The sequence below is a fragment of the Dendrobates tinctorius genome, unplaced genomic scaffold (assembly GCF_039654945.1).
Source record: "Dendrobates tinctorius isolate UK_male_01 unplaced genomic scaffold, ASM3965494v1 ptg000134l, whole genome shotgun sequence".
NCBI classification, from domain to species: domain Eukaryota; kingdom Metazoa; phylum Chordata; class Amphibia; order Anura; family Dendrobatidae; genus Dendrobates; species Dendrobates tinctorius.
The window spans coordinates 13,125,612-13,153,172 of record NW_027361802.1 but is presented as its reverse complement, the minus strand read 5'-3'; the positions used below and the strand labels follow the sequence as shown (position 1 = coordinate 13,153,172).

At 43.1% G+C, this 27,561-nt stretch overlaps 1 protein-coding gene across 2 annotated transcripts in view; it reads left to right on the top strand.

Annotated features, from left to right (window-relative positions):
• CEMIP2 (cell migration inducing hyaluronidase 2) overlaps nt 1-27,561 on the top strand; it is a 164,977-nt gene that overhangs the window by 111,791 nt on the left and 25,625 nt on the right. For both annotated transcript variants that reach the window (XM_073543730.1, XM_073543731.1), the window contains exons 12-15: nt 8,500-8,588; nt 18,440-18,571; nt 19,285-19,320; nt 23,511-23,666. In XM_073543730.1, coding sequence (XP_073399831.1) covers nt 8,500-8,588; nt 18,440-18,571; nt 19,285-19,320; nt 23,511-23,666 — 413 coding nt within the window. The remainder of the gene's footprint in view (nt 1-8,499; nt 8,589-18,439; nt 18,572-19,284; nt 19,321-23,510; nt 23,667-27,561) is intronic.

The window sequence follows — 27,561 nt, the reverse complement described above, 5'->3', positions numbered from 1 at the left end:
CTGGTGTGTCAGCACAATACAACTAACACAATATTACAGATCCGCAGCTCAGACGGTACATTGGTATCCTCAACCGAATATATAGTGGGTTGCTTTCATGATAATTATAGTTGACTGTACGGCTCAAAAAATGACTGATAGCCAGGACTGTCTAGACTATCAGATATAATGTTTCCCACATTGAGTACTACCCAGCGGGCCTTTATGGACGTTGAATTCACTTTGGAAGAAATAAAAGATGCCATGAGGGATATGGCCTCTGAGAAGGCCCCTGGGCCGGATGGGTTTCCTATCGAGCTGTACAGGAAATACTAGGAGATTCTGGCGCCGCTTTTGTTGTCTGTGTTCCGGGGGATTTGGAGGGGAGGGGTCATGCCGGAGTCCTTTTATGAAGCTAACATAATAGTACTTAAGAAGGAGGGGAAAGACCCTTTAGATTGTGGATCTTATCGCCCCATATCTTTAGTAAATGTGGATTATAAAATTTTTACGAAAATCTTGGCTACCAGGCCGAACTCAATTATTTTGGAACTCATACACCTGACCAGACTGGCTTTATGCCTGGTAAAAGCACCTCCATTAATATTAGACGGGTCCAATCGGTGGTCCAATATAGTTCCCTGATGCCGGACAATAAGTGGGCATTGGCATCGTTGGATGCAGCCAAGGCCTTCGATTCCCTTGAGTGGCCCTTCCTCCATGCATGCTTGCGGAGATATGACTTTGGAGATGGGTTAATACATTATATATGAAACCTAAAGCCCGCGTCATTGTAAATGGTTCCATATCTGAGTCCTTTTCTCTGCACAGGGGGACTCGTCATGGGTGTCCCCTTTCCCCGGCCCTCTTTGCCCTTGCAATAGAGGCACTGGCAATTCACATGAGAACGTCCCCTAATATTATGGGCATAGAGATAGCTGATCGGGTGGATACTATAGGCCTATATGCTGATGACATGGTAATATTTATGGATAGGGCGGAGGAGACCCTGGCGGGAGTGATTGCCACTATAAACAAATTCAGTAAGTATTCCGGCCTGTATATAAATTGGGAGAAATCTGCTCTGATGCCTCTTTCCAATACCCCGATGCCACGACTTGAGACTCTCTCCTTGCTGCCTATTGTATCACACTTTAAATATCTGGGTGTTCGTATTTCTCAATGCAGCACGTTTGATCTGCAACTTAATATATCCATTGCTGGAGATGGTTAAAGTCAAATTTGCAATCTGGAGTAAACTCCCGCTGTCTGTAGCCAGACGCATTAACTTAATTAAAATGATACTACTCCCTAAGATTAGCTACTTTCTCCAGCATATTGCAGTGGTGGTGCCTAAGTCTGTCTTTACCAGTTTGAATTCCCAGAATTACGTTTTTCATATGGGGGAGTACCAGGCCAAAACTCAAGCTGTCCACCCTACAAAGGCCAAAAAAGGGGGGGGGGGGCAGCACTACCGGATTTTTTTCTGTACTATCTGGCTGGACAGGCTAGAGCAATAAATAAATGGATTCCCTGTGGTCATCTCCCTAACTCTGAAGGCCATTTGCTTCATGCCGCACGTGCTGATTGCCCACTGGGGTTTTCGGCGTAAATGTCCCACGTTTGTTACCAATGCTTCGTCTGGCAAGATTAGTGTGGAGACAGATTAAGAGGGTTGTTGGATTTAGCGATATCATAGCTGAGATGCCCTTATGGAATAATAATTTTCCGACACTGCTTGTCCTCCCGTCTACCGAATTCTGGTCTCAGTGAAATGTCTCTACGATAGGGGATCTATGTGACCGCGGTACACTAATATCCTTTGAACAATTACAAGCTAAATGCGATATCCCGAGGTCGCAATTCTTCCGATATTTGCAACGGAGATCGGCCTTTCAATCGCACATGAGATATGTGGGTGTGAATAATGCTATCTTGTCTCTACCCTTGATAGGTATTCTTAAGTCACAGGGTCCCCAGGGTCTTGTCTCCTCTCTGTACACATACATGCTGTCGGTGAGGGCGGAGTCTGCCATGTGTTTGATTAGGGGGAAATTGGAAAGGCTCATCCCTGATACACAGGGAGAGGAGTGGGAGGAAATCCTGGAGTCACCAACTAGGGTGTCTCTGTCCATTAACAACAAAATGATACAACTTTACATTATTAACCAATCATATTTGACCCCGACTCGACTTTTTAGGATGGGCCGATTCCAGTCTTCGGAATGTCTGAGATGTCATACATTAGATGCAGATTTTATCCACATGATATGGCAGTGTCCAACTATAGCACATTATTGGAAAGAGGTGACATCATTATTAACCTCCCTAGTACAAATTCCTATTCCCCTTGAGCCATTGGTTTGTCTGTTTGGGGTGTGGGATGATGAGACATGGGGACACTATATGGGGATTTTCTTTGTTTATGGCACGGAAGGTATTGGGACTGCGGTGGATGGGGGGGTTCGGATACCTCTCTTAGGGCCTGGATTGAATTGGTAAATTCGATTATACCATACGAACGTACGCTGTACCAAAACGGGATGCCCGGGTAAATTTGAGAAGATATGGGAGAGGTGGAATTCCTCTCATCTCACGTTGTAGGATGGAGATATCGCAGGTTAAAGAGCTAATTATGTGGACACAAGCTGCAAGTAGTTGTTGTTTTGTAGTTATAGTAATGGTTTAGAGGTTAATAGGCTTTATTGTTTGAATAATACCATGCAGACTAATGTGAGGTAATTGACATTGTTTTATTCTGTAAACAACTGGTATACATACTGTTTGACATTAATGCTTTATATGATATTTCTTGTCATTACCAGTTTGTACATTGTATTATACCCTGTCTATGGTTTAATAAACGAATTTAAAAAAAAAAAAAAAAGCATGGGGTGGATCAATCATGCTTTGGGATTGTGTTGTGGTATGGGGAACATTTCATGGATAAAGGGAAGAATGGATTCAATGAAACTGTAACAATTTCTTGATGCAAATATAACACCATTGTAAAAAAGCTTAAGTTGAAAAGAGCATGGTTTTTACTAATGGATAATGATCCTAAACACACATCAAAATCCACCATAGATTGCCTCAAAAGGTGCAAGCTGAAGGTTTTACAATGACCCTCACTGTTCGCTGATCATTGAAAATCTGTGGCTAGATCTCAAAATAGCAGTGCATGCAAGCAAGACAACTCCGGAATCTCTCAGAACAGGAGCAACTTTCCAAGGAAGAATGGATGAAACTGCCTCCAACAAGAATTGAAAGACTCTTGGCTGGCTATGAATAGTGTTTAAAAGCGGTGATACTTTCAAAATGGGGTGCTACTAGGTACTACAGGGTGCCAAAACTTTGGCATCGGCTCATTTTCTTTTTTGTAACTTTTAAATGTAAAAGCTGAAAATTACTTACGGTATTTAATGTTTGTTTTATTTATTTTTTTTACCAAAAATACAAAGGAAGCGTCATCTTTTACTTTAGGCCTTTTTTCTAGATAGTTAAATCTTCAACTTGCTTAACTGTTCACAATAACAGTACATTCTCTCTCACCCATGACAGCACCATGGAGAGAGGGGGTCCACTCATCAAGGACAGGAACCTACAGATAAAAAGGTGGCACATCTCCTCGGCCCCCAGTTGGGTTCCTGTCCTTGACGGGTGACCCGTGGAACCAGCAGCAGCAGCTTACCTTGAAGAAGAGTTCAGGGCTGTCCCATCCGTAATGCTGGCAGCAGGGAGGCCCCTGTCGCGGCGGGGTCGGTTCCTGAAGCTGCCACCGCTGTGGTTGATGGGCTTCACAGGGTGAGCGGGGGGGAGAGGACCGAGCCGCCGCTCCGGAAAGGAGGCTGGGGCTGAGGGAGGCCGGCACACGCTTGGGCAGTGCCGCGGTACAGAGGTGTACCAATATGGCGCTGCCCCGGAAATGGAGGAGACAACTTCTGGGTCCCCGTGGTCGGCGCATGCGCACTGCGCGCTCCCTGGGGCACAGAGCGGTGCAGGCTGGGAGAGGAAGTGACATCACGGCCGGGAAATTTAAAAAGCGAACGCTGCAATTACTCCTTGCTGGAAGCATCCTGTAAGTATGGAGGACAGCGACCAGCACGAGGAGCAGCCAGAGTAGCAGCTTAAGCAGCAGCAGTACAGGCAACACCACCATCACCGGCAAAACGATAAGGACAGGCGCAAGGGCCGGTCCAGTAGCCACTCCACAGGGCCTGATAAAAAAAAAAAAAAAAAAAAATGGGAAAGACCGGATAGGAAGAACTCCACGGTCCCGTCCCTTAAGAGAAAATATCCATTTGACGAGGAGACATCCACGTCTTGGGACAAAGCCCCGAAACTAGACGTGGTGGTCGCCAAGGCCTCAAAAAAATTTGCACTCCTCTTTGAGGATATGGGTACTCTAAAAGACCCCTTAGATATAAAGGCCGATACTTTCCTCAAGGGCACTTGGGAATCAGCTGGGGGAAATCTTAGGTCAGCGATAGCGGCAACATGTACCTCCAGAGCCCTCATGGTATGGGTGGATCAACTAGAGAAACCGTTAAGGGAAGGTACACCCAGGGAGAAGATCCTGGAATCCATTCCAGTAATAAGGGGAGCGGCGGCCTTCTTAGCTGACTCACCAGCTGATTCAGTAAGGTTGTCATCCAAAGCAGCAGCCCTGTCAAACACAGCCTGAAGAACGCTGTGGCTCAAATGTTGGCCAGGGGACTTACAGACTAAGGTGAAGCTATGCTCCATCCCCTGTGAAGGGAAATTCCAATTCGGAGAGACGCTGGATGACATCCTCCAAAAGGCAGGGGATAAAAATAAGGGATTCCCAAACCTGGGTTTTAAAAGATCCTTTCGAAACAAAGTTTTTTCAGAGAAGACACCCGAGAGAACAGAAATGGGACGACAGAAGGAGGGACAGGGGGTTCTTCAGTAACTCGTCCCGAGACAAAAAACTCTCCATGTGACTGTTTGCCCAGGGTGGGAGGAAGGATAAGCTTTTTTTCTCCCAGCCTGAAGGAAAATATCGAACAACCCTTGGTTATTAAATCTGAGAGGATCAGGCCTAAGGATAGACTTTCTCTCTCCCACCTCAAAAATATGTGGTGACCCCACTAAGATCTTCAAAAAGAGAACAAAAAGCTCTCGAAAAAGAGGTCCTAAGCTTGTTGAGCAAAAGAGTCCTCCAGGAAGTTCCCCCGCAGGAGAGAGGCAGAGGGTTCTACTCCCCTCTTTTTCTAGTGACCAAACCGGACGGTACCTTCCGGACGATTATAAATCTAAAGAGGCTAAACGATTACGTCAAAAACCAAAAATTCAAAATGGAGTCAATCAAGTCAACCACCAAAATTCTCTTCCCACATTGCTTCATGACAGTATTAGATCTAAGCGATGCGTAAATACCCAAAAATACCTCAGACTGGCGGTCTCCATAGGAGGCGAAATAAGGCTGTTTCAGTACAGGGCCATGCCATTAGGAATTTATGTAGCCCCGCGAGTTTTCACGAAACTAGTAGCAGAAATGATGGCTCACCTAAGAGAACAAGATATTTTAATAATCCCATACTTTGATGACTTTTTAATAGCAAGCAACTCGGCCCAAAGATGCAAGGAACAGGAGGGGCAGAGTGATGGACACCCTACAGAACCTCGGCTGGCTTCTAAACCTAAAAAAATCGAGGTTGGAGCCCAGCAAAGTTCAGGAGTTCCTAGGACTAACACTGGACTCAACACCCAGGAGTGTTACCTTCCAGACCGCAAAAAAGAGAGGATTGCTCAGATGGTAGCAAGAGCGATTCAGAACCCTTCCATGACGCTAAGAAATCGAAGTCACTACTAGGGTCCCTCTCCGCCTGCCTGCCAGCGGTCCAGTGGGCTCAGCTACATATGAGAGATCTCCAATGGGACATATTAGCCAACCAGTTAGCATTAGGAGGTCACTTGGAAGGTCACGTTACACTAGACTCCAAAACTATTCATTCCCTAGCTTGGTGGAGAAACAGACAACCTATCCAAATGGATTCCCTGGGTAATAAAAATCACACACATAATTATCACGGATGCCAGTCCCAAGGGATGGGGGACACATATGGGCAACAGGGTGACTCAAGGGGAATGGGGAGGTCAGGAACTAGAAGCCTCCTCAAGCCAAAAGGAACTATTGGCAGTAGGTTATGCCCTAACACACTTCCTACCTGTACTACTGGGTCATCACGTCTGCATGTTTTCGGACAATCGGGTGACTGTGGCCTACATAAATCAGCAGGGGGGAACCAGGTCCCGAACACTAATGAACACATCCTCCGAAATCTTCACCCTAGCCGAGACAAACCTGCTATCCCTCGCTGCCCTATATATACGGGGAACAGAAAACCAGAGAGCAGACTTTCTGAGTCGCACCCAGTTACGACAGGGAGAATGGGTTCTAAAACGGTCCATTTTTTGGCAGATTGTAAAAATGTGGGGAACCCCGGACATGGATCTGGTTGCCAACCACTAAAACAAAGTAGAAGCATTCTGTTACCTAGACCCCAGGGGAAATCCCTGGACCCTGGATGCGTTTTATGCTTCCATGGACACAGGGCCTAATGTATGCTTTTCCGCTGTCCATTCTCATCCTGGCAGTCATAAGGAAAGTCAGAGAAGACAAAGCAAGAATGATACTAATAGCCCCCTTTTGGCCCAAAAGAACCTGGTTCTCCTGGCTGAGAATACTGTCAATAACCGACCCTTGGGTCCTACCAGATCTCCTGGACCTGCTGTCCCAAAGACCTGTGTTACACCCTCAGGCAGGGAACCTTCATTTAACAGCATGGAATTTGAAAGGGCACTGCGGAGGGGGTTCTCCGAAAACCTGGTTGCTACGCTACAAAAAAGTAGGAAACCGATCACAACCAGAGCCTATGGGAGAACTTGGAGGAAATTTCTGTCCAGCTCCGGGGCAAGGGTTCAGGATGGAGTTCAGATTGACAAAATTCTCAAATTTCTGCACACATTGAAGGTACAGATAGCGGCCCTAGGTGCCCTGTATAACCAGGATGTGGCAGGCAACCCCTGGGTAGCACGGTTTATTAGGGCCGCAGCCAGGTCTAGACCAATAATTACTCAGAAATTACCATCATGGGATCTAAACCTAGTATTGTCTGCACTAACAGGGCCCCCAATCAAGCCCATCCAGTCAGCACCCCTAAAAACCCTGTCAATAAAGACTGTACTGCTAGTGGCCCTAACATCCGCTCGCAGAGTGAGCGATATTCAAGCTCTGTCAGCGATACCGCCGTTCGGCATATCTACCTAAGGTGGCGACACACTTTCATAGGTCCCAAGAAGTAGTCCTTCCTTCCTTCTGCCCAAATCCTAGGAATAGGGGAGAGGAGAGATTTCACATCCTAGATGTGAAGAGGTGCCTAGTTCAGTACTTGGAGGCCACCAAGGGATGTAGGAAGGAAGGGTCTTTCTTTGTGTGTTTCCAGGGACCTCGGAAGGGACTCAAGTCATCCAAGAGAACCCTAGCAAGGTGGATAAGTGATGCGATTGCCCTGGCGTATTCATCCAGCGGGAATGCTATCCCGGAGGGTTTAAAAGCTCACTCTACAAGGGCAATGGCGACCTCATGGGCAGAAAGATCAGAGGTATCGATAGAACAGATCTGTAAGGCGGCCACCTAGTCAACACCTTCCACCTTTTTCAGACACTATTGTTTAGATCTAGCCTCTACGTCTGACCTGACCTTCGGGAGAAGGGTCCTTCAGGCGGTGGTCCCTCCCTAAGCTACCAATCTCTGAAATTCTCTCCGTGGTGCTGTCATGGTTGAGAGAGAATAGCTTAGTTACTCACCGATAACTGTGTTTCTCGGAACCCATGACAGCACCCGCTTATCCCCCCCCCTTCACGTGTGCGGTGAGCACGGTTTAATGTGTGTAGTGTTTTCGTTTAGACACAGTGCTTCTCCATAATATGCAATATTATAATGTTATGTATATACTTTTGTTGTTAACTACCCGGGAGACCCTCTGATGCTCTGTAACCAACTGGGGTCGGAGGAGAGGTGCCGCCTTTTTATCTGTAGGTTCCTGTCCTTGATGGGCGGACCCACTCTCCGTGGTGCAGTCATGGGTTCCGAGAAACACCGTTATCGGTAAGTAACTAAGCGATTTGACCAAAGGTGCCCAAACTTTTACATGCCACTGTACTTTTTTGTTGAAAAACCCCTTTTAAGCTTTGTGTCCTGTTGGCTTCCCTGAGCTTTTTTTGGGTGGCTATCGACAGCCTCTATTGGCAGAGAGCAATATGCAACCAGTCGTTATTGGCTTTGAGTCTAAAAGGTTTGCCCTTAATGTTTATAAAAATATCACTCCTTTCAATATTTTAATGGTGTAAGGCGCATCTCCTGAATGTCTGTTATGTTTTATTCTATTTAACATAGATAATTTATAATGGAACTAGTCCAATCTAGCATAGAAAGAATGAGCCTTTTATTTACTTTATTTTTACGTTAAGATATATATTTTTTTTCTATCTTAGGCAGGCCTGTTTATTGATAAGGGTGTAAAAACTACAAACGCAAGTGTTGAAGACCCAAGGGAATATCTGTGTTTGGACAATAATGCCAGGTAATGTTTTATCTTCTAATACTGGTCATATATATACAGTGGGTACGGAAAGTATTCAGACCCCTTTAAAATGTATCACTCTTAGTTTAATTGCATTTGGTATATTCAAAAAAGTTGAATTTTTTTCTCATTGATGTACGCTCTGCACCCCATCTTGACTGAAAAACAAATGTAGAAATTTTTGCAAATGTATTTAGAAACTGAAAGGTCATATATATTCAGATCCTTTCCTCAGTATTGAGTAGAAGCACCCTTTTTAGCTAGTACAGCCATGAGTCTTCTTGGGAATGATGCAACAAGTTTTTCACACCTGGATTTGGGGATCCTCTGCCAATATTCCTTTCAGATCCTCTCCAGTTCCGTCAGGTTGGATGGTGAACGTTGGTGGACACTGGACAGCCATTTTCAGGTCTCTCCAGAGATGCTCAAATGGGTTTAGGTCAGGCCTCTGGCTGGGCCAGTCAAGTCATGGTCAGAGTTGTTGCCACTCCTTTGTTGTTTTAGCTGTGTGCTTAGGGTCGTTGTCTTATTGGAAAGTGACCCTTTGGCCAAGTCTGAGGTCAAGTACACTCTGAAAGAGGTTTTCATCCAGGATATCTCTGTACTTGGCCACATTCATGTTTCCTTCAATTGCAACCAGTCATCCTGTCCCTGCAGCTGAAAAACACCTCCATAGCATGATGCTGCCACCACCATGTTTCACTGTTGGGATTGTATTAGGCAGGTGATGAGCAGTGCTTTGTTTCCAACACACATACCGCTTAGAATTATCACTAAAAAGTTCTATCTTCGTCTCATCAGACTAGAGAATGTTATTTCTCATAGTCTGGGAGTCTTTCATGTGTGTTTTTTTTTTTTTTTACGCAAACTCTATGCGGGCTTTCATGTTTTGCACTGAGGAGAGGCTTCTGTCGGGCCACTTTGCCGTAAAGGCCCAACTGGTGGAGGGCTGCATTGATGGTTGACTTTATGGAACTTTCTCCCATCTCCCTATTGCACCTTTGGAGCTCAGCCACAGTGATCTTGGGGTTCTTCTTTTACCTCTCTTTCCAAGGCTTCTCTCCCACGATTGCTCAATTTGGCTGGACGGCCAAGTCTAGGATGACTTCTGGTGGTCCCAAACTTCTTCCATTTAAGGATTGTGAAGGTCATTGTGCTCTTAGGAACCTTGGGTACTGCAGAAATTCTTTTGTAACCTTGGCCAGATCTGCGCCTTGCCACAATTCTATCTCTGAGGTCCTTGGCCAGTTCCTTTGACCTCCTGATTCTCATTTCGTCTGACATGTACTGTGAGCTGTGAGGTCTTATATAGACAGGTGACTTTACAAATCCAGTCCTATCAGTTTAATTAAACACAGCTAGACTCCAGTGAAGGAGTAGAACCATGTCAAGGAGGATCACCAGGAAATGGACAGCATGTGAATTAAATATGAGTGTCTGAGCAAAGGGTCTGAATACTTATGACTATGTGATATTTCAGTTTTTCTTTTTTAATATATTTGAAAAAGAAACAAATGTAGAAATTCTTGCAATCAAGATGGGGTGCAGAGTGTAATTAATGAGAAAAAAAAGAACGTTTTTGAATTTGCCAAATGGCTGCAATGAAACAGAGTAAAAAGTTTAAAGGGGTCTCAATACTTTCCATACCCACTGTATATAATATCTATCCATCTAATGTAAGATAGTAGATATGTACACCATGTTCCAAATTATGATGCAAGTGATATTTTTCTCTGATTTTCCTAAGTGGTCGGTGCAAATGACTAAGTCTAATAAAAGTCATCCCCCGGTTGAGTATACATCGAATTTTATTGAAGAAACCTCCCAATGATAACAGTATAGTCTCCGAAATGAATAAAAACTCAAAATAAAATGTTCCAAATTATTAAGCAAAGTAGAATTTCTAAATATTTGATATGTTTTAAAGAACTGAAACTGCTCATTTGTGGAATTTGCAGCATTAGGTCACATTCACTGAACAAAAAAGCTATTTAACTCCAAAATATCCTAACAGGCCAAGTTACATGTTAACATAGGAGCCCTTCTTTGATATCACCTTCACAATTCTTGCATCCATTGAACTTGTGCGTTTTTGGAGAGTTTCTGCTTGTATTTCTTTGCATGAAGTCAGAATAGCCTCCCAGCGCTGCTGTTTTGATGTGAACTGCCTCCCACCCTCATAGATCTCTTGCTTGATGATACTCCTGAGGTTCTCTATAGGGTTGAGGTCAGGGGAAGATGGTGGCCACACCATGAGTTTATCTCCTTTTATGCCCATGGCAGCCAATGACTCAGGTATTCTTTGCAGCATGAGATGGTGCATTGTCATGCATGAAGATGATTTTGCTCCTGAGGGCACGTTTCTGCTTTTTATACCATGGTAGAAAGTTGTCAGTCAGAAACTCGATATACTTTGCAGAGGTCATTTTCACACCTTCAGGAACCTTAAAGGGCCCTGCCAGCTGTTTCCCTATGATTCCGGCCAAAAACATGACTCCGCCACCTCCTTGCTGACGTCGCAGCCTTTTTGAGACATGGTGGCCATCCACCAACCATCCACTACTCCATCCATCTGGACCATCCACAGGGTTGCTCGACACTCATCAGTAAACAACTGTTTGAAAATTTAGGCATTGCACTATTTGATTCTTTTCGGAAGCAGAGAGATCCTTTTTCTTTCCCATGTTACTTGAAAGCTGTGGCCTGCTCGATAGAGTGGAACATCCATTTTTCCTTTTATTGGGCTCACATGGCAAACTAATCACAGGTATCTGAGATTGATTTCAGTGTTCCAAAGAACCCTGAGACACAATAGCATCAATGGGTTTCATTAAAACAAAAAAAAAAATGCTATGACACTTAAAAACAATTTGCATAATAATTTGGAACATGGTGTATGTGTATATACACACATTCTTTAGCCTCCTTCCATATAGCTACAGAAAACTTTGAATACTTATTTCCAAAATTGTCTCCATTGGTGAATGGGTGTCTATGGGTCTGTTTTATGTATGCCTTGGTTGCTTGCTCGTGCACACAGCAATCGTATACTACCTAATAGGATGCAAAACTGGTCACAATATACAATTGTGAAAGCGCTGTAAATGATGACCCAAAGCATTAGATGTGTTGTCAGTATATACAGTACATGTCAGCATATGGTTTCCCATTTTTCGTGAAAAATATTAGTCCTTTTCTTATTTCCTTCCAGTTGATATCCATTCCATGCTTTACACGCTTAATCATTGTTTCTATTCCAAGTTGTAATGGTGAAACCAGGCTCAGAAGGAATGTGCAGAGCGGAATAATATGCCCTTTGAGTTCCATACCATGCCACAAAGATTAAACAGATTTTTGGAATATTATACATTCGTGTTCTGGCTTTATGAAGAATAGCTCGGCTGTCCTTTGATCTCGGGGCAGAAATGATGAGGTCCCATCAATGAGTCGAAGTGTAGCAACATGCACTTCCTTTGTGTTCTCCATGTTGTGTACATTATGTAACCCTTTGGATGAATGTGGCACTCATATGTTGGACTGTATAATCCATGAGAAGATCCAGCGCCCTTTTATACACAAGTCTTTTTACTTTCCCGCAGTGTGAATATAATTTAATCTCCTTTTATATGGTTCCTACTTCAAAGTCTTTCCATCTCTCAGTCGTCAGGGTGGTGGCATGTTTATTATAGGCATTTTTTTTTTCTTTTGGGAGCCTTGTCCTAGCACTCGGTAGCCTTTGGCAAAGTTTACCTTCCTGATCTTTCCGCCCTATGTTCGTGCTGACAGTGTAGTCAGCAGCTCTTTCTTCACCGTGTGCTCCCATCCTGACAGGTGATGAATTTGTATGTTTATACAGATAGTTTTATTTTTCCATCTGATGGCTGTGTTTTGACTAGTGTGATTAGAATAAAGATTCCTGACTGCAAATTCGAGGAAGAAGCTCAATGAGGTTTTTATGTAAATGCTGAAAGAGGAAAAAAAAGTTCCAGTGGGTTTCATTAGACAATGATTTTTCTTTGTCTTTGCTTGCTGGCAGTGAAGAAAAATATATTCATGCTTACCAGCAATGGCTGAAAACATGAGCTTTAATGCAATGCAACTTGTCAGTCAATCCTGTGAGCCAAACAGCACTGCAACAGACAGTTGTCAGCCCCGTCTAGCAATATGAAATCGCTGGTCCACTGGGACTGCAGTGCACAAGCTAAAAAGCACAAAGACACATCAGTATTTTTGGCAGTGAGATTTTTTTAATTTTGTTAATGCAAAATTGCTACACTTATAACTTTGTGGGCCTACCTCCATGACAAGGCAACCTCTTCTGGCTTCAAGGTTTATTAAAATGACCACCGATGGAGGAGCATGTACCCAGACCTGTCAGCCTTTGCCAATCGAAAACTCCTTGCACGTAAGAAGGAAGTTCTTCAATCTGTGGATGCTGATGGACCAGTCTGGTCATATGCTCCTCTGTCAGTAGAGGACGGGAGAGCTGGTCAGTCTGAGGAAGACTCTACTAACAAGTGCAAGAGGAGAACCTGTAATACTTCTATACTAGAAAGTGACACAAAATCATTATTATTATAATAAATATAGACAAGTACTATAAACATGAGCAATATAAGACACACATAAGCACAGAAGGAGAGGACCCTGCCCGCAAGGGCTCAGTCTACAGGGGATGAGTGTGGATACACTAGGAGAGGGTAGAGCTGGTCGTGCGGCGGTTCAGTAGACTGAGGATCCCTGCAGGTTATAGGCTAGTCGGAAGAGGTGGGTCTTCAGGTTCTCTTTGAAGGTTTCCATGGTAGATGAGAGTCTGTGTTGGGGTAGAGAATTCCAGAGTATAGGGGAAGCACGGGAGAAGTCTTGTATGCGGTTGTGGGAAGAGGAGATGAGTGGAGAAGGAGATCTTGAGAGGATCGAAGGTTGCGTTTGGGTAAGTACCAGGAGACCATGTCACAGATGTATGGAGGAGACAGGTTGTGGATGGCTTTGTATGTCATAGTTAGGGTTTTGATCTGGAGCCTCTGGACGATAGGAAGCCAATAAAGGTCTTGGCATAGGGGAGAGGCTGGGGAATAACGGGGAGACAGGTGGATTAGTCGGGCAGCAGAATGTAGGATGGATTGGAGTAGTGTTGTGAATTCCCTTGCTCGGACTTCTGAGCCGCAAGTCCCTCTGGTGGTTATTGGGAGTAGTGGAGCTGGCCAGGTTGATGGAAGTTTGCCACCTGCCGATGGTGCTTGGGAATCTGGGATTACTGGCTGGGAGCATATAAGTGAACACGCTTCCCATAGTGGTTGCTGGTGATTTCCTCCTTGTGCATTTGGAGTTCTTTTGTCTCCTGCCTGATTTGCATGGTTCCTGCCTGATCTGCATGGTTCAGTTAAGTGATTATTTTGCTAATTCTTTGCATCTAATCGTTGTGCCTTTTTTTGCTTTCTGCTTTGTTGCAACGGTTCAGCGTACTCCCTGCTGGGGGCCGCGCTGGGCCCCGCTCCATATGTCACAGCTTGTGTCAGTTTAAGTCCCCTGTTATATTAGTATCTTTTGCTTTGCTTCCAGTTCACACCAGAGTGCTGATCTAGCGGGGGTGAGTTTGAGACTGCGGGAGGAGGCTAGGGTTTGGATATGTGGGTTGAAAGAGAGGGCAGAGTCTAGGATCACCCCGAGGCACCGAGCATGCGGGACTGGGGATGGTGAGCAGCCATTGACATTGATGGATAGGTCTGGTGGAGGGGTAGACTAAAGTGAGCAGAGAAGAAAGCTGAAGTAGCGGACAGACATTGTGGCATTTTGGTCAGTAAGGAGGTGAGGTCAGGTCCAGATAAGTAGATGTGTGTCATCGGCATAGAGATGATACTGCAAACCGTAAGATTCTATGAGCTGACCCAGGCCGAAGGTGTATATGGAGAAGAGTAGGGGTCCTAGAACTAAGCCTTGAGGAACACCGACAGAGGGGGTGAGGTGAGGAGGTGGTGTGGGAGAGGGAGACACTGAATGTTCGGTCTGTTAGATATTATGAGATCCAGGATTCGGCCAAGCCTGTGATGCCCAGAGGTGAGAGAATCTGGAGCAGGAGGGAATGGTCCACAGTGTTGAAGGCAGAAGACAGGTCCAGGAGAAGGACAGAGTAGTGTTGCTTGTTCTTGGCGGTTAGTAGGTCGTTGGTGACTTTAGTTAGGGCAGTTTCAATTGAGTGGTGCAGTCGGAAGCCAGATTGTAACCAGTCAAAGAGGGAGCAGGAGGAGAGGTGGGAGGACAGTTCAAGATGGACATGCTGTTCCAGCAGTTTTGAGGCATAAGGGAGAAGAGATATTGGGCCATAGCTAGACAGAGGATGGGTCAAGGGAGGTCTTTTTAAGGATGGGTGTGATCGAGGCATGTTTTGAAGGATGAGCGGAACACACCATTTTTAAGTGAGAGGTTGAAGAGGTGTGTTAGAGTAGGGATGAAGACTGTGGCGAGGTTAGGGATGAGGTGGGACGGGAGCGGGTCAAGCATGCAAGTGGTGAAGTGTGATATTGAAAGGAGGGTGGAGAGCTGATCTTCTGTCATGGTGGAGAAGTTGGTTTTTGAGGAACAGGGCTGAGCAGCCAAGAGGGGCATTGGGGGCTGTGGGCCAAAGCTTTCTCTGATCGTATCAATCTTTTCCTTTAAAGTAGGAGGCAAAGGCTTCAGCGGTAATGAGATGAGTGAGGAGGTGCTGGGGGACGGAGTAGAGAATTGAAAGTGTTGAGCTGTTTAGGGTTGAGACGGAGGATATGAGACATGAGAAGTTTGCTTTGCGGCAGTGAGTGTGGACTGGTGAGGGAGTGCTTGTATGCGGTTAAGTGCTCGGCAGAGCGGGATTTCTTCCATCTCTGCTCAGCAACCCTGGAAGTCTGTCTCAGTTCTTTGGTCAGGCTGGTCATCCAGGGCTGCCTGTTGATTGTACGAGTTGTGCTATGTGTGAGGGGGGGTGGCCGAAAGTGCTGCTGTTACTGTGGTGTTATAAAAAGTGGCAGCAGCATCTATCATGAAGTGAAGCTATGTCTGTAAGAGGGAGGAGGGACTCGGAGCGATTGTAAATTGAGGTGTTTGAGATTTCTGCAAGGGTGATTGAGTTTGTGGAGTGGGGGTTGCGCACTAGGAGAGGAGAAGGAAGAGAATGTCAGTAGGTTGTGGTCAGACAGGGGGAGGGGTGAGTTAGTGAGATTAGTAAGGGAGCAGAGGCGGGTGAAGATAAGGTCCAGCGTGTGACCATCTTTGTGAGTGGCCGTGGAGGACCATTGAGGCCAAAAGAGGCAGTGAGCGATAAGTTTGGAGGCAGCTGGGGTGGAAGCATCAGTGGGGATGTTGAAGTCAGCCATGATAGAGGGGATGTCAGCAGAAAGGAAATGAAGCAGCCAGGTGGTGAAGTGATCGAGAAAGGGGGAGATGGATAGTTCTGGGGGGGGTGGTAGATGACAGCCAGCTGGAGGTTGGAAGGGGAGCAGATGCGGACGGAGTGCACCTCAAATGAGGGAAGAGTAGAGGAGGGTGGTAGAGGAATCTGGGTAAAGGAGTAGGTATTGCAGAGGAGCAAGCCAACTCCTCCACCACGTTTGTTGCTGGGGAGAGGGGTGTGAGAAAGATGGAATCTGCCATAAGAGTACAGCTGGAGAGGCTGACTCAGAGGGTGAGCCAGGTTTCAGTGATGCCAAGGAAGTAAAGTTTGTTGGTGATGAAGAGGTCATGGATGAACGACCGTTTATTGCAGACTGAGCGTGCGTTCCATAGTGCTTCAGGTAGGGGGACCGGAGGAGTGGGGGCTGGATGAATGGGTATGAGGTTATCATCATTGCGAAAACGTGTAGAGGATCGTGGCAGGGTGTTAGAATTGAGTGTGGGAATGTGTTGAGGAGGGCCAGGATTTGGGGATATGTTGCCAGCAAAGAGGAGTAACAGACAGAGCGTTAGAAGGTGGGAGCAGGATAGGACATGATGTGGCCGTGTGTGTCTGGAGAAAAAAGGATTGTATGTGAGGAACAGTTCTGAGGAGAAGGTGAGGGGGAAATGGCTAGGTCCTTACTTGGTCGGTGGATTACGGGAGATCGGATAAAATAGAGAAATATGGGGGTGAAAGAAGAAACCAAAACATTGTTGTGGTTATCTATTCCGTTACTTTACAATCAAATTCCAGTCCAATTCTAGTCTAATTCAGAGTAGTGTAATTAGAAATTTGAAATATGGAATTTGAAATAAGCCTGGGCCGATGCATGGCCCTGAATATATCTGCGACGGAGAGGTATCCGCTGTGAGAGGGGATGTGGGCGTGTGTGGCCAGAGCACATGTTCAGAGTTAACCAAAGGTGAGAAAAAGGGGGGGTGGGACTCCCCACTCGGAGATGGGCATGGAAGACAGAAGAGGAATGGAGTACATTATGGATACAAAAGTAGGATAAGCAGTGCATACCAGGGATAGTAAATGCAATTCACAAAACGGTCAGGAGCTGGGAAAAGCTGGAGACATTCAAAGCATACCAGGGATAGTAAATGCAATTCACAAAACAGTCGGAAGCTGGGGACATTCAATGCATACCTGTGGGAAGAGGGAAAAACAGCTTGATTAGATGATGATGATGATGATGATATTATTGCAGGAGTGATGAGTGGCCAAATGCATTCTAGAATTCTAGTCTAATTCAGAGTAGCGTAATTAGAAATCTGTAATTTGAAATAAGCCTTGTCCGACTGCGTCTGGGCAGACTCATGGCCCTGAATATATCTGCGACTGAGAGGGATCATGTCATAATTTCTATCTGTTAAAATATAGAAAAATGAATAGTGATGGGCGAACCCCTGAATGTTTGGAAACCCAAAAAGAAAAGACCAATGTAATTGTCAACATCCAAAAAGCACAATGGAAATCCAAGAAGGGGAAGCTCAACACAACACAAAATAAATTAATTAATTTTATTAGATACAATCTAAAATAGATACAAAAATCATTCAAAACATGGCAGAGAGTGCTCCATGCAATAAAGGAGGAATATATAAGCAGTATATGTACACAAGAGAGTATTAATAAATTGCACACGATTAATACAAAACCTATAAATCACTAAATAAATCCAAGTAGGTTGAAGTATTAATAGGCTAATGTGTCAATTTATATCCATGAACCACGATATATTGAGTAAAGTGCATCATGCTAAATAGCTTATAATTCATGGTCTATAAAAAGTGCATAGTGCTATACAGGTTCCAAAATACAAGATTTATCCCAGGTATCACACAAATCTAGCTAAATTCCTAAAAGGGCGTATGTAAAGAGATGAAAGTGCATGTCATATGAATGCCAAACGGTAAACTAGCCAAAAGTTTAGTGCTATACAGGTTCCCAATTATAATGTCTATCACAAGTGAACCACATATCAAGCTAGATTGGACACATACAAGGGGATACAATGCATGTAAATGGGAATATCAAATAGTAAACCAGCCATAGGCTAAGCGGAAAAATCCAAAACCTATACCTGTGAACTTGATGGCATGGAGGAGAAGGTTCTACAAAAAATGTCTGACTGCTGTGCTTGCCACCAAGGGTTTTGCCACCAAGTATTAAGTCTTGTTTGCCAGAGGGATCAAATACATTTATTTAATTTATACAATGTTTTGTGGATTTTATTTGTGATATTGTATCTCTCAATGTTAAAATTATCCTAACCTTAAAATTATAGACTGTTCATGTCCTACAAAATCCGCAAGAGATCCAATGATTATTTCCCCTCTGTAGGCGTTTTCAGGTTGAAATTTGTTTACGGTGTTTCTTAAAATATTTCTTTTAACAAGCAACACTAATTGACCTGGTCTTTCTGTCCCTTATGCAGATTTCGACCCCATGTTGATGCTGATCCTCTAAAACCAAGAGTTGCTGCTCTTATTGACGGCCTTGTTTCTTTTAAGAATAATGACCACGGTGCTTGGGTAAGAGGAGGGGACATCATCATAACAAATTCAGGGTATGTATGACTACTTATTCTGTAGTCCCTTCACCATTGTGTTCAGACCGGTTTACACGAAGCCATGAGTCCCTGTCAGGAATCCGTGGTTACAATTGAGTTTAGTAAATTGGCAGCACGGCCCCTGCACCCCTAAATGAAAACCCCTAGTTTGGTAATTGGCATTACACACAGGGCTGTGGAGTCGGAGTCAGAGCCCATTTTGGTGGAGTCGGTGTCATGGAAATTGAGGAGTCGAAGTCGGAGGTTTGGCTTACAGACTCCACAGCCTTTGTATGAGGGGGTCGAAGTCGGTGTCATGGAAATTGCAGAGTCTGAGGTTTGGCTTACCAACTCCACAGTCCTGATTACACAGGGTCACCACTTTGATATATGATTTTCCACATAACTATAATTGGAGAGCTGAAAAAAAATTAGATTTAATTTCTGTACTGTTCCCTTTTTTTCTTGTGTTGGACCAGTTTCCAGTTTGCCGCATACATTTTAGGCTTTGCTTTTTTTTTTTATTTTGGAACAAAAATTTTTGGTTCATAGCCGTTCATACATGTTCCCCTTTTCCACACAATTCACAATGTATTATGGTCCTGCCTAAAACCACTGGAGGTTCAGATAAAATAAACAAAGCCACAAAACATACATTAAACATTGCTGGAAGGAAATATTTGTTTCCTTATCTCTTGGTACCTATTTATAGATTTATCATTATTTTGCAGGTTCTCTGACAATGGTATTGGCCTCACTTTTGCAAGGTAAGTACCGTGCAAAATGCTGCAAAGGAAGAAAGCTTTAACTTTGCATTTTGTTAATTGAAAAACTATTAACACTTCTATTTTTTACTGAACAAGCGAGAAATTTAAAAGAAATCAATATTTGGTACAAGTGTAGCTTGGGGAATTGATTCTTTAATGCTGTTTTGAAAGCCAAGTATTTGAAAGAACTCGGCAGTGAGGTTGTTCCAAACATCTTGGACAACTAAACACAGATCTTCTTTGGCCCAGGGCCAATTTGGACTATAACATGATATCGGGCTGCGCTAGTGTAATAAATGATTGTTAGGGCCAAGATGAGTTGTTGTTGTTGTTGTTGTTGTTTTTTTTAACTTGAAAAAGAAGCTAGTCCAGCGTTGAAACTCGTTGTGGAAATAAAAACCATTCAACTCATCTTGGTCATAAAGATTCTTTATTATAGCAGCCCAAAATTGTTATCCTCTAGGATAGATGGCCAATTTAGATGCTATCATACCCCAGCCATGAGGCATCAGCAGCTATCATCTTCAGGTGTTCATTGGAGTCGTGTCTGCACACAACCTGCTCAGGTGAACACCTTCATTTTACTTTAGTTTGCAGCTAAAAGGGCATCACCTGATTAGTCTTGTGCACTTTTGTTCCCCTACAGTTTTTCTACTTGTCTCTCCATGTAATCCCAGACACTCAATGAGATCAAGTCTTTGTGGGGGCAATAAAATGACTCCCAGGACTCCCATGTTTTTTTATACTGAAGATGATCCTCAATTACATCAGTTGTATGTTTGGGGTTGTCCTGTTGCAGAGCAGAGTAAACTTGGAATTTTAACATCTATCTGTTTGTACACATTTATACCAACAATGACAGTTGTAATGCAGTGGGGTTGGTGCGGTGTGACAGACAGGCAGGGACCACAGGAACGTTTACAGCAAATGTGTTTTAATGTCCAAAAACTCACAAAGTGCACAGCACACTTTATCCTTCGGATTGCAGCGGGACGTGTCACAACAGTGTACATGAGACCGGTTGCCGAGGGTGACTGCACCACTGTATCACACTGCTAGGTGCCAGGTGTTCGCTGCTCTGTGTTGCCTCACACAGGCTGGATGCTGCAGAGCCAACTGCTCTGCCACTTGCAAACAAACAGTGACACACCCAACTCTATACTGCAGGGTTTTTAACAGAAATCTGTGCCCATGGGCCACTTGTAAGACCTGGCTTGGATGAAGCGGACTTCCCCACTCCCATCCTGTTGTCCGCTTCAAAAATAAAAGCCCTTACTGGGTTTTCCCGAACATTGTCTTGGCCAAATAGCTTGAGCAGGTCCACACTTACTTTGACTTTGTCTTGTGACTCACAGACGTCCTGCTGTGAATACAAGGCCCTCCAGTGGGTCTTATAGGACTCCGTCCGCATCCTGGGTGATATATAGTGACCCTCGTGTATGAACCCCCTCACTGCCTCACACCGTATAAAAAAAAAAAAAAAAAAAGATTTTTTAGGCAGAACCCAAAAATACCAGTGCAGGTGCAATAAACTACTATTGATGGTGCTCTTATGGACGACATGGCATGAAAATTGATACAAGGTTCTTATGGAAGAACAAGCGACTAATGGTGGATATGGGTTGCATGTCCCCTGAAGTGGTGATATTAATATATGGCCCATTGTCTTAATTTTTTTTTTTTCCATGGTTTTGACCAATTGTTATCCGGTCATTGGGAGTTCACCCAATAAATAATGGCCATCAATTAATCTGCGGCGTTCTCCTTCTCAACCTCATTTGAATGGGTGGAAGCTGCAATACCAGACATGGCTGATAGGCAAGATATAGACCGTCCTTTTTCCCTAACATTAGACATCCCGTTTAATGCTATTTTTAGCAGAAAAATGCTCCTTGTACAAATGACTGGCATGCATATAAAATGATGGTGTTTGTGCTTAAATTCCCCCATTTGCCGCTCTCTGCTTTTTGCAGTGATTCGGGTATGAGTTGCGCATGTTATAGGAAGTTATGCTGCTGATTTCCTGACTTCATTGGTTGGCATCGTTCCCAGACTACTACTACAACAAACAGAATTTGTCTAAATGGTTTCCAGTTCTGTAATAAGGAGATCACATACAGGGAGTCTTTACACTTTCTACCAGCAGCCAAGTATTTACATAGTGACTTCCCATCTACATGAATTCTCATGCTGCTGACTTGGAGGTACTAGGCACCAGTTGGCACATTTTTTTTTTTTCCTCTTAGTAACAATATGTTCGTGTAGACGTGGGTTTATTTTAATTTCATAGGTCCTATTTAGGTTCTATTAGTTAAGGAAGCCCTCCCACTAACTTTTATGTAGTAAATGTGTGTGTACATGTAAGTAATATACTCGCCTACCACTGCATTCTCCGGTGTCCAGCGCCGTTCTTCTGTGACGTTAATCCAATTCTGACTAGACCTCATTCTATGCTTGAGTCTATTTTGCAATGAAAGCCTATTGATGCTCCTTATTGTTTCACTGTAAAAGTCACATCCCGATCATGTGGAGCGCAATGTGACGTCTGTGATGAGCAGAAGAACGGCGCTGGACACCGGAGAATGCAGCAGTAGGCGAGTATATTAATACTCTCACAGTACATTACATGCATCGATATGTACTGCGTAAATTGGGCACACGGATGACTTTCCTCCATAACAATAGTTGAAAAAGACGTCGCACTAAAGAAAGCGCTTTATTGTAAAAGGAAGTAACCCTTGCTGTATGTACCAAAACATCATTTTGGAAAAAGGGCATGAGTGTAGTCACAGATAAATATAAGCATGGAAGGAATATAAGCCAAAGGAGGCGCAGGGCTGAGGAACCCCAGCCTTATCGTGGAGATTGGCACCCTAAGATTCGATATGATGCCCCCACTCACCGAAGACTATATCCCTAATAGGAATCCCTGTAAACTGCCCTACCAATAAAATAACCATAAATGCATACTTTGTACCAACAGTAGATCTACCTAAAGCACTTGCCACAATTTAAGATGGAAGTACCTAGGTCTCAGAGCTCAACGCGTTTCCCCCCATTACAGTGCAGGATTCATCAGGAGATTAAAAAGTGGGCTCAATCGCCTATAGCCCCAAACGGGTATAAAGTGCACTATTGTGCAAAGAGCTCCTGTCATCTCAGGTTTGGCATCGGGAGACTTGTACTGCCCAAAGGAACACCTACTTCTGCTTTGATAATTCTGAAAGTGTTACACTATGGAAAGTATGTGCGCTCAATAGATTGGTGCCCAGCGTGTACTAAACTTCATTGGGGAGGAAGTGGGTGGTCAAAAGCGCACTCACACTGTTAGTTTGCCCTCGGCGACATATCAAGTGTACACCTCTCGAGACTAAGGGTGCATATCATGAAGCCCACATCGCCTACTACACACGCGATGAACCATTGCTCCCATGTGTTCCAGATACATCCTAAGCCAGAGCCACATGTGTTCCAACAAAAAACCAAATTGTATGCATTCTATCATAGCTATATAAAGCAAGTGCGCTCCAATGCCTAGGAAAGTCCAATCCAGAAAGTATTTTAGCAGGGCAATAATATACATATAGATCACATAATAGATAATAAAAAAGATGTCCGTACACTGGAAATGCATAATACAATCACCACTTATTAATAGCAATACTGGTGTATATACCTATTCTGGGAAAGTCTCTAAAAAAATTAGTTATAAATTGGTGAAGGTATAGTTATATGTTGAAATTTATGGACTTAAGTCTTTTCAACCTTTCTCCACCAATTATACATTTTATCATAATATACCATAAACTTTAACTCGCAATGTTTGTTCTAAAAGTGGACAAAACTATACATAATAAGAATAGCCGATTCCATTATTGGATCAAACACTATGAAGAGCGGGATGTAAGGTGGACCTCATGCCATTCTAGTATGCATCACCCATGTACTGACGCATCTCCCTTTTTAATGATGTTACTTCCGGTGGCATTAATAGTTCTCTCTTGGTAATTTTTTTTTTTCTAATTCATCATATTATGTAAAATTGTCTGTTTGCAGCTCCCCACTGTCTTCTTAAATAAAATGATTTCCCCTCTATCCAGGTATATTGCTATAGGTGCTTATAGGTGGCATTTGTGCATGGCTGGCTGCTTCTCTTGCCATTCACCTAATGATCCTTTCCTTCTCCACAGTGATGGAAGCTTTCTAAAAGATGAAGGCTCCAGCCAGGAAGTTTCTGAATCTCTGTTTATAGGGGAGAGTAGAAATTATGGATCTCAAGGGGGCCAAAACAAATATTGGGGGACTGGAGGAGTCTATGGTAGAAATCGCACACTTCCTAGAAACAGGTATGATTAAACTCTGCACATTTGATTTATACATTCTGTGACTTGGGTATTGACATGTTCATACTAATAAATATACAGAGAAACCTAAATATTCATATATAGACTCATTAATATGTACACAAGCACTGTACATAAAGTGTGTATATGTATAATAGTACATTATAAATGACATGCATTTACTGTAAAATAAAAATCACTTTTTTTAAAGTTCTGTCAATTTAATGATCTAATAGGTGTTAATAATTAACAGGGTGGATAGTGCTTCATATGGAAAGACCATACAGAAATTGGATCCATATTTCTGAGTGTGAGTTATACTGTGGCTTGGCATTCATGGGAACTGCTTTCCCATAGCTATCTTAGATGTGTGTTGGGGGTGGTGGGTTGTGAACATATTTAGAATAAGCACGGTATTAAAAATGAATGAAGACAATGGTTAAAAGTAGACGTCATAAATTATGGTCTGAATGCTTTCCATGTATATATTTGTCTTCTGGTGTGAATTAATACAATGCTCTCTAATTTCTGAGTTCTTCCGGAAACTGTTTAAAAAATGTGCAATACAGGAATGTTGTGGCTAGTACGCACATCTGTAAAATGTGGACCATGTATGCAGTCCCTGACCTGACCGGCATGTCTTGTGACCTGAGCTAAGGCATATAGAAGGCAATTGGCTCAGGTTAAGAGGTCCCTGCTCAGGCACGGGTATTACAATCCAAACATGGTATGTATTTTCAACTGGCAGTTAGACTGCTATTATTTTGCACATAACATCACTAATGTGTTTAATTACTGTTTTTGGCAGAAAAGATCATACAACCTGGGTGGGGGGGAAATTCTTGTATAGTTGAGTAATGGGCAAATAAGGGGTAGTTCACATTGCGTTAGGGGCCATGCGTTGAGCACATCCGTTACATAGCAGCACTAACGCTATGTAACGGATGCGTTAACGCATCCATTGGCCACAATAATGGTAACAATAGTCAGTCAAAGAAAAAAGAAACATCCGGCACTGTCCCGGAGAAAGAAATACCCACAAAGCCACTTATAACTGCTATCAGTGTGACACCTGTAACCCTTGCTGAACGGGTGCTCTATCCATGTGAAGAAAAAAACATGAAATATCATAGTAGAAAAAGACAGCAGGATGGCACTCACCGTTCTCTTGAAATGATTCACTTTATTACATATTAATAAAACATAGGCAATGGCACTGGAGAAATGCAAAAAGATGGACGACAGCCGTTTCGTGCACAATGCACTTCAACAGGTCCTGTCTTTTTGCATTTTTCCCGTGCCATTGCCTATGCTTTATTAATATGTAATAAAGTGAATCATTTCAAGAGAACGGTGAGTGCCATCCTGCTGTCTTTTTCTACTACAATAATGCTAACTCATGCTGAAACCGGCATGCGTTAGCGATGATGTGTTACTTTATGACGCACCCTCGAACGCGGTCTGCAGCGTTTTCGGGTGCATCTGGTCTAGCACACAGCGAACGAACACGTTCACTGTGCATAGACATGCATGGCAGCGAAATTCTACCATGCATTAGTGCATACTGTAGCGCTAGGACACAAAAGATGTCAAAAATTACATCTGCGTTGGCATATCCGTTTAACGGATGCCCCTAATGCAATGTGAACTAGGCCTAACAGAAATAGATGTCATTGACTCATTTAATGAAAAGGGGGGTGTTCTATTTAATAGCAGTGTGGAGTTCAATTAATGAAGTCATTCATTTTATGAAGAAATTGGTGTCAAATTTTCTACCTGCTGGTTTTGGCCCGTTGATTTGGGAGGGGAGAACTCATAAAGTGCAGAAAATAATTAATTTCCAATTCTTTAAATTGCCAAACAAAACCCGAAACACCGTCTGCATGATCATAGAATTACAAGAATTGCAAGGAAGCATCCAATCGGCTCCAAGGAGATCAAAGATCTTCAGAACACATTGGCCTAAACAGAAGTGGTGGAACATTCTATGGACAGATGAAAACAAGATTGTTCTTATTGGGGCTAAAGGACAGTTTGAGGCGACCTATGAATACTGTATTCAAGCCACAGTACACTGTGAAGACTGTAAAACATGGAGGTGCAAGCATAATGGTTTGGGGATGTTTCTCCTACTATGGAGTTGAGCTCCTTGATTGCATACCAGGCACCATAGGCACCCGTTTAAATCAAAATACTGGAAGAGGTCAGGTTGCCTTACGCTGAAGAAATTCCCTTGAATTGGGTGTTTCAGCAGGACCACGACCCCAAGCGCACCAGCAACCTGGCAACATCCTGGCTCCAGACTAACAAGATTGATGTCATGAAGTCACCAGTCCAATCCCCAGACTTCAGTCAGATTTGAGAATTTATGGAGTGACCTCACAAATGCTATGTTGTTGTTGTGTGTTTTTTTTTTTTTTTTTTTTTTAGACAAAACCTAAGAATGCAAAAGCTCTGTAAAATGTAGTCCAGTCAGCGCGGGCTGGAATATCTGTTTGCAGGTGCCCGATGACTCCATGCCGCACAGATGTAAAGCAGTTATCAGAAATAAAGGTTATAAAATGAAATATTAGTGCAGTGGTTAACAGGAAAGGCAAGTCTGTGGACAAATTCAGTTTATACTGTAACTATTAGAGTTTGTAAATGAAAATGAAGACACTGGTATTTTTTTTTTTTCAAGCTGTCTATCCTTCTTCTTTCTGCACTTTTAGTTTAAAAATTAATATTTTGTTCATGTTTTCCTTTACCAGCACCTTTGTGTGTATGGGAATAAATGATATTCTGAGAGAAATCTAGAATTCTTCATTAACACTTAGACCCCTGTCATAGGCCTTTCATGCAGCCAAATCGGATATCATGTTTTGCACTGATGAGGGGCAATACTCTGAAACACATATCTGCAAACTGAAATTCTGTTTCTGCTTTTATAATTTCATATAGCAAGGCTAATTAAAGGGTTGATATTGACTTTGAAGGTCATTACTTCCAATAGCTGGCACTAAAGTTCATGTCCACTTCCTCTCTGAAGAAGCAATTTGCATCATTAACACTAAGAAGTTCTTATGGTACAAGCCCTATCTTTCATAAGTGATCTCTCATGCCCCAGAGATTATTCACTATGCTGAATTAAAAAGTGTAGACCTGGTGACCCTGGACTAAAGGTCATTTATCAGATCAATCCATTGGTCGTATAGGCTGAAACATTTGTGGCTATTTAACAAAATTAACATTTTGTGGGTTTGAAAATCCACAGTATGCTATAAATTATGCGAAACAGGAAGAATTACGTAAGTGAGGTAAGGTGATGGGCCAGTCTAAAGTGCATCTTTAGTGTACACTTAAAACTGTGTCAAGAGCTGACATCGGAGTTTGGAATTTTATTTTAGTTTTGGTGTTCTAGCGTTCACCCCTATTAAGGCCTGAGCATCAGTCATATGGTCTACCTACTGTGGGTACACAAAGTATTCAGACCCCTTTAAATTTTTCACTCTTTGTTTCATTGCAGCCATTTGGTAAATTAAAAAAAAAGTTCCTTTTTTTTTCTCATTAATGTACACGCACGCCATCTTGACTGAAAAAAAACATGTAGAAATTTTTGCAAATTTATTAAAAAAATAACTGAAATCACATGGTCATAATTATTCAGACCCTTTGCTCAGTATTGAGTAGAAGCACCCTTCTGACCTAGTACAGCCGTGAGTCTTGCCATTGTTGTGTCCAAAAAGATTGATCAAAAGATAACATCATATTGTACAGTGTAAATCCTAATTTACATTTAAATACCAGAGCTACACTGTATGTGTGTGTGTATATTTTTCCTTTTTGTCATTGCACTTACTTGAAAAATCATAATAAAAAGTGCTTTAAAATGTAATGTACCCCAACATGGCATTGCTAA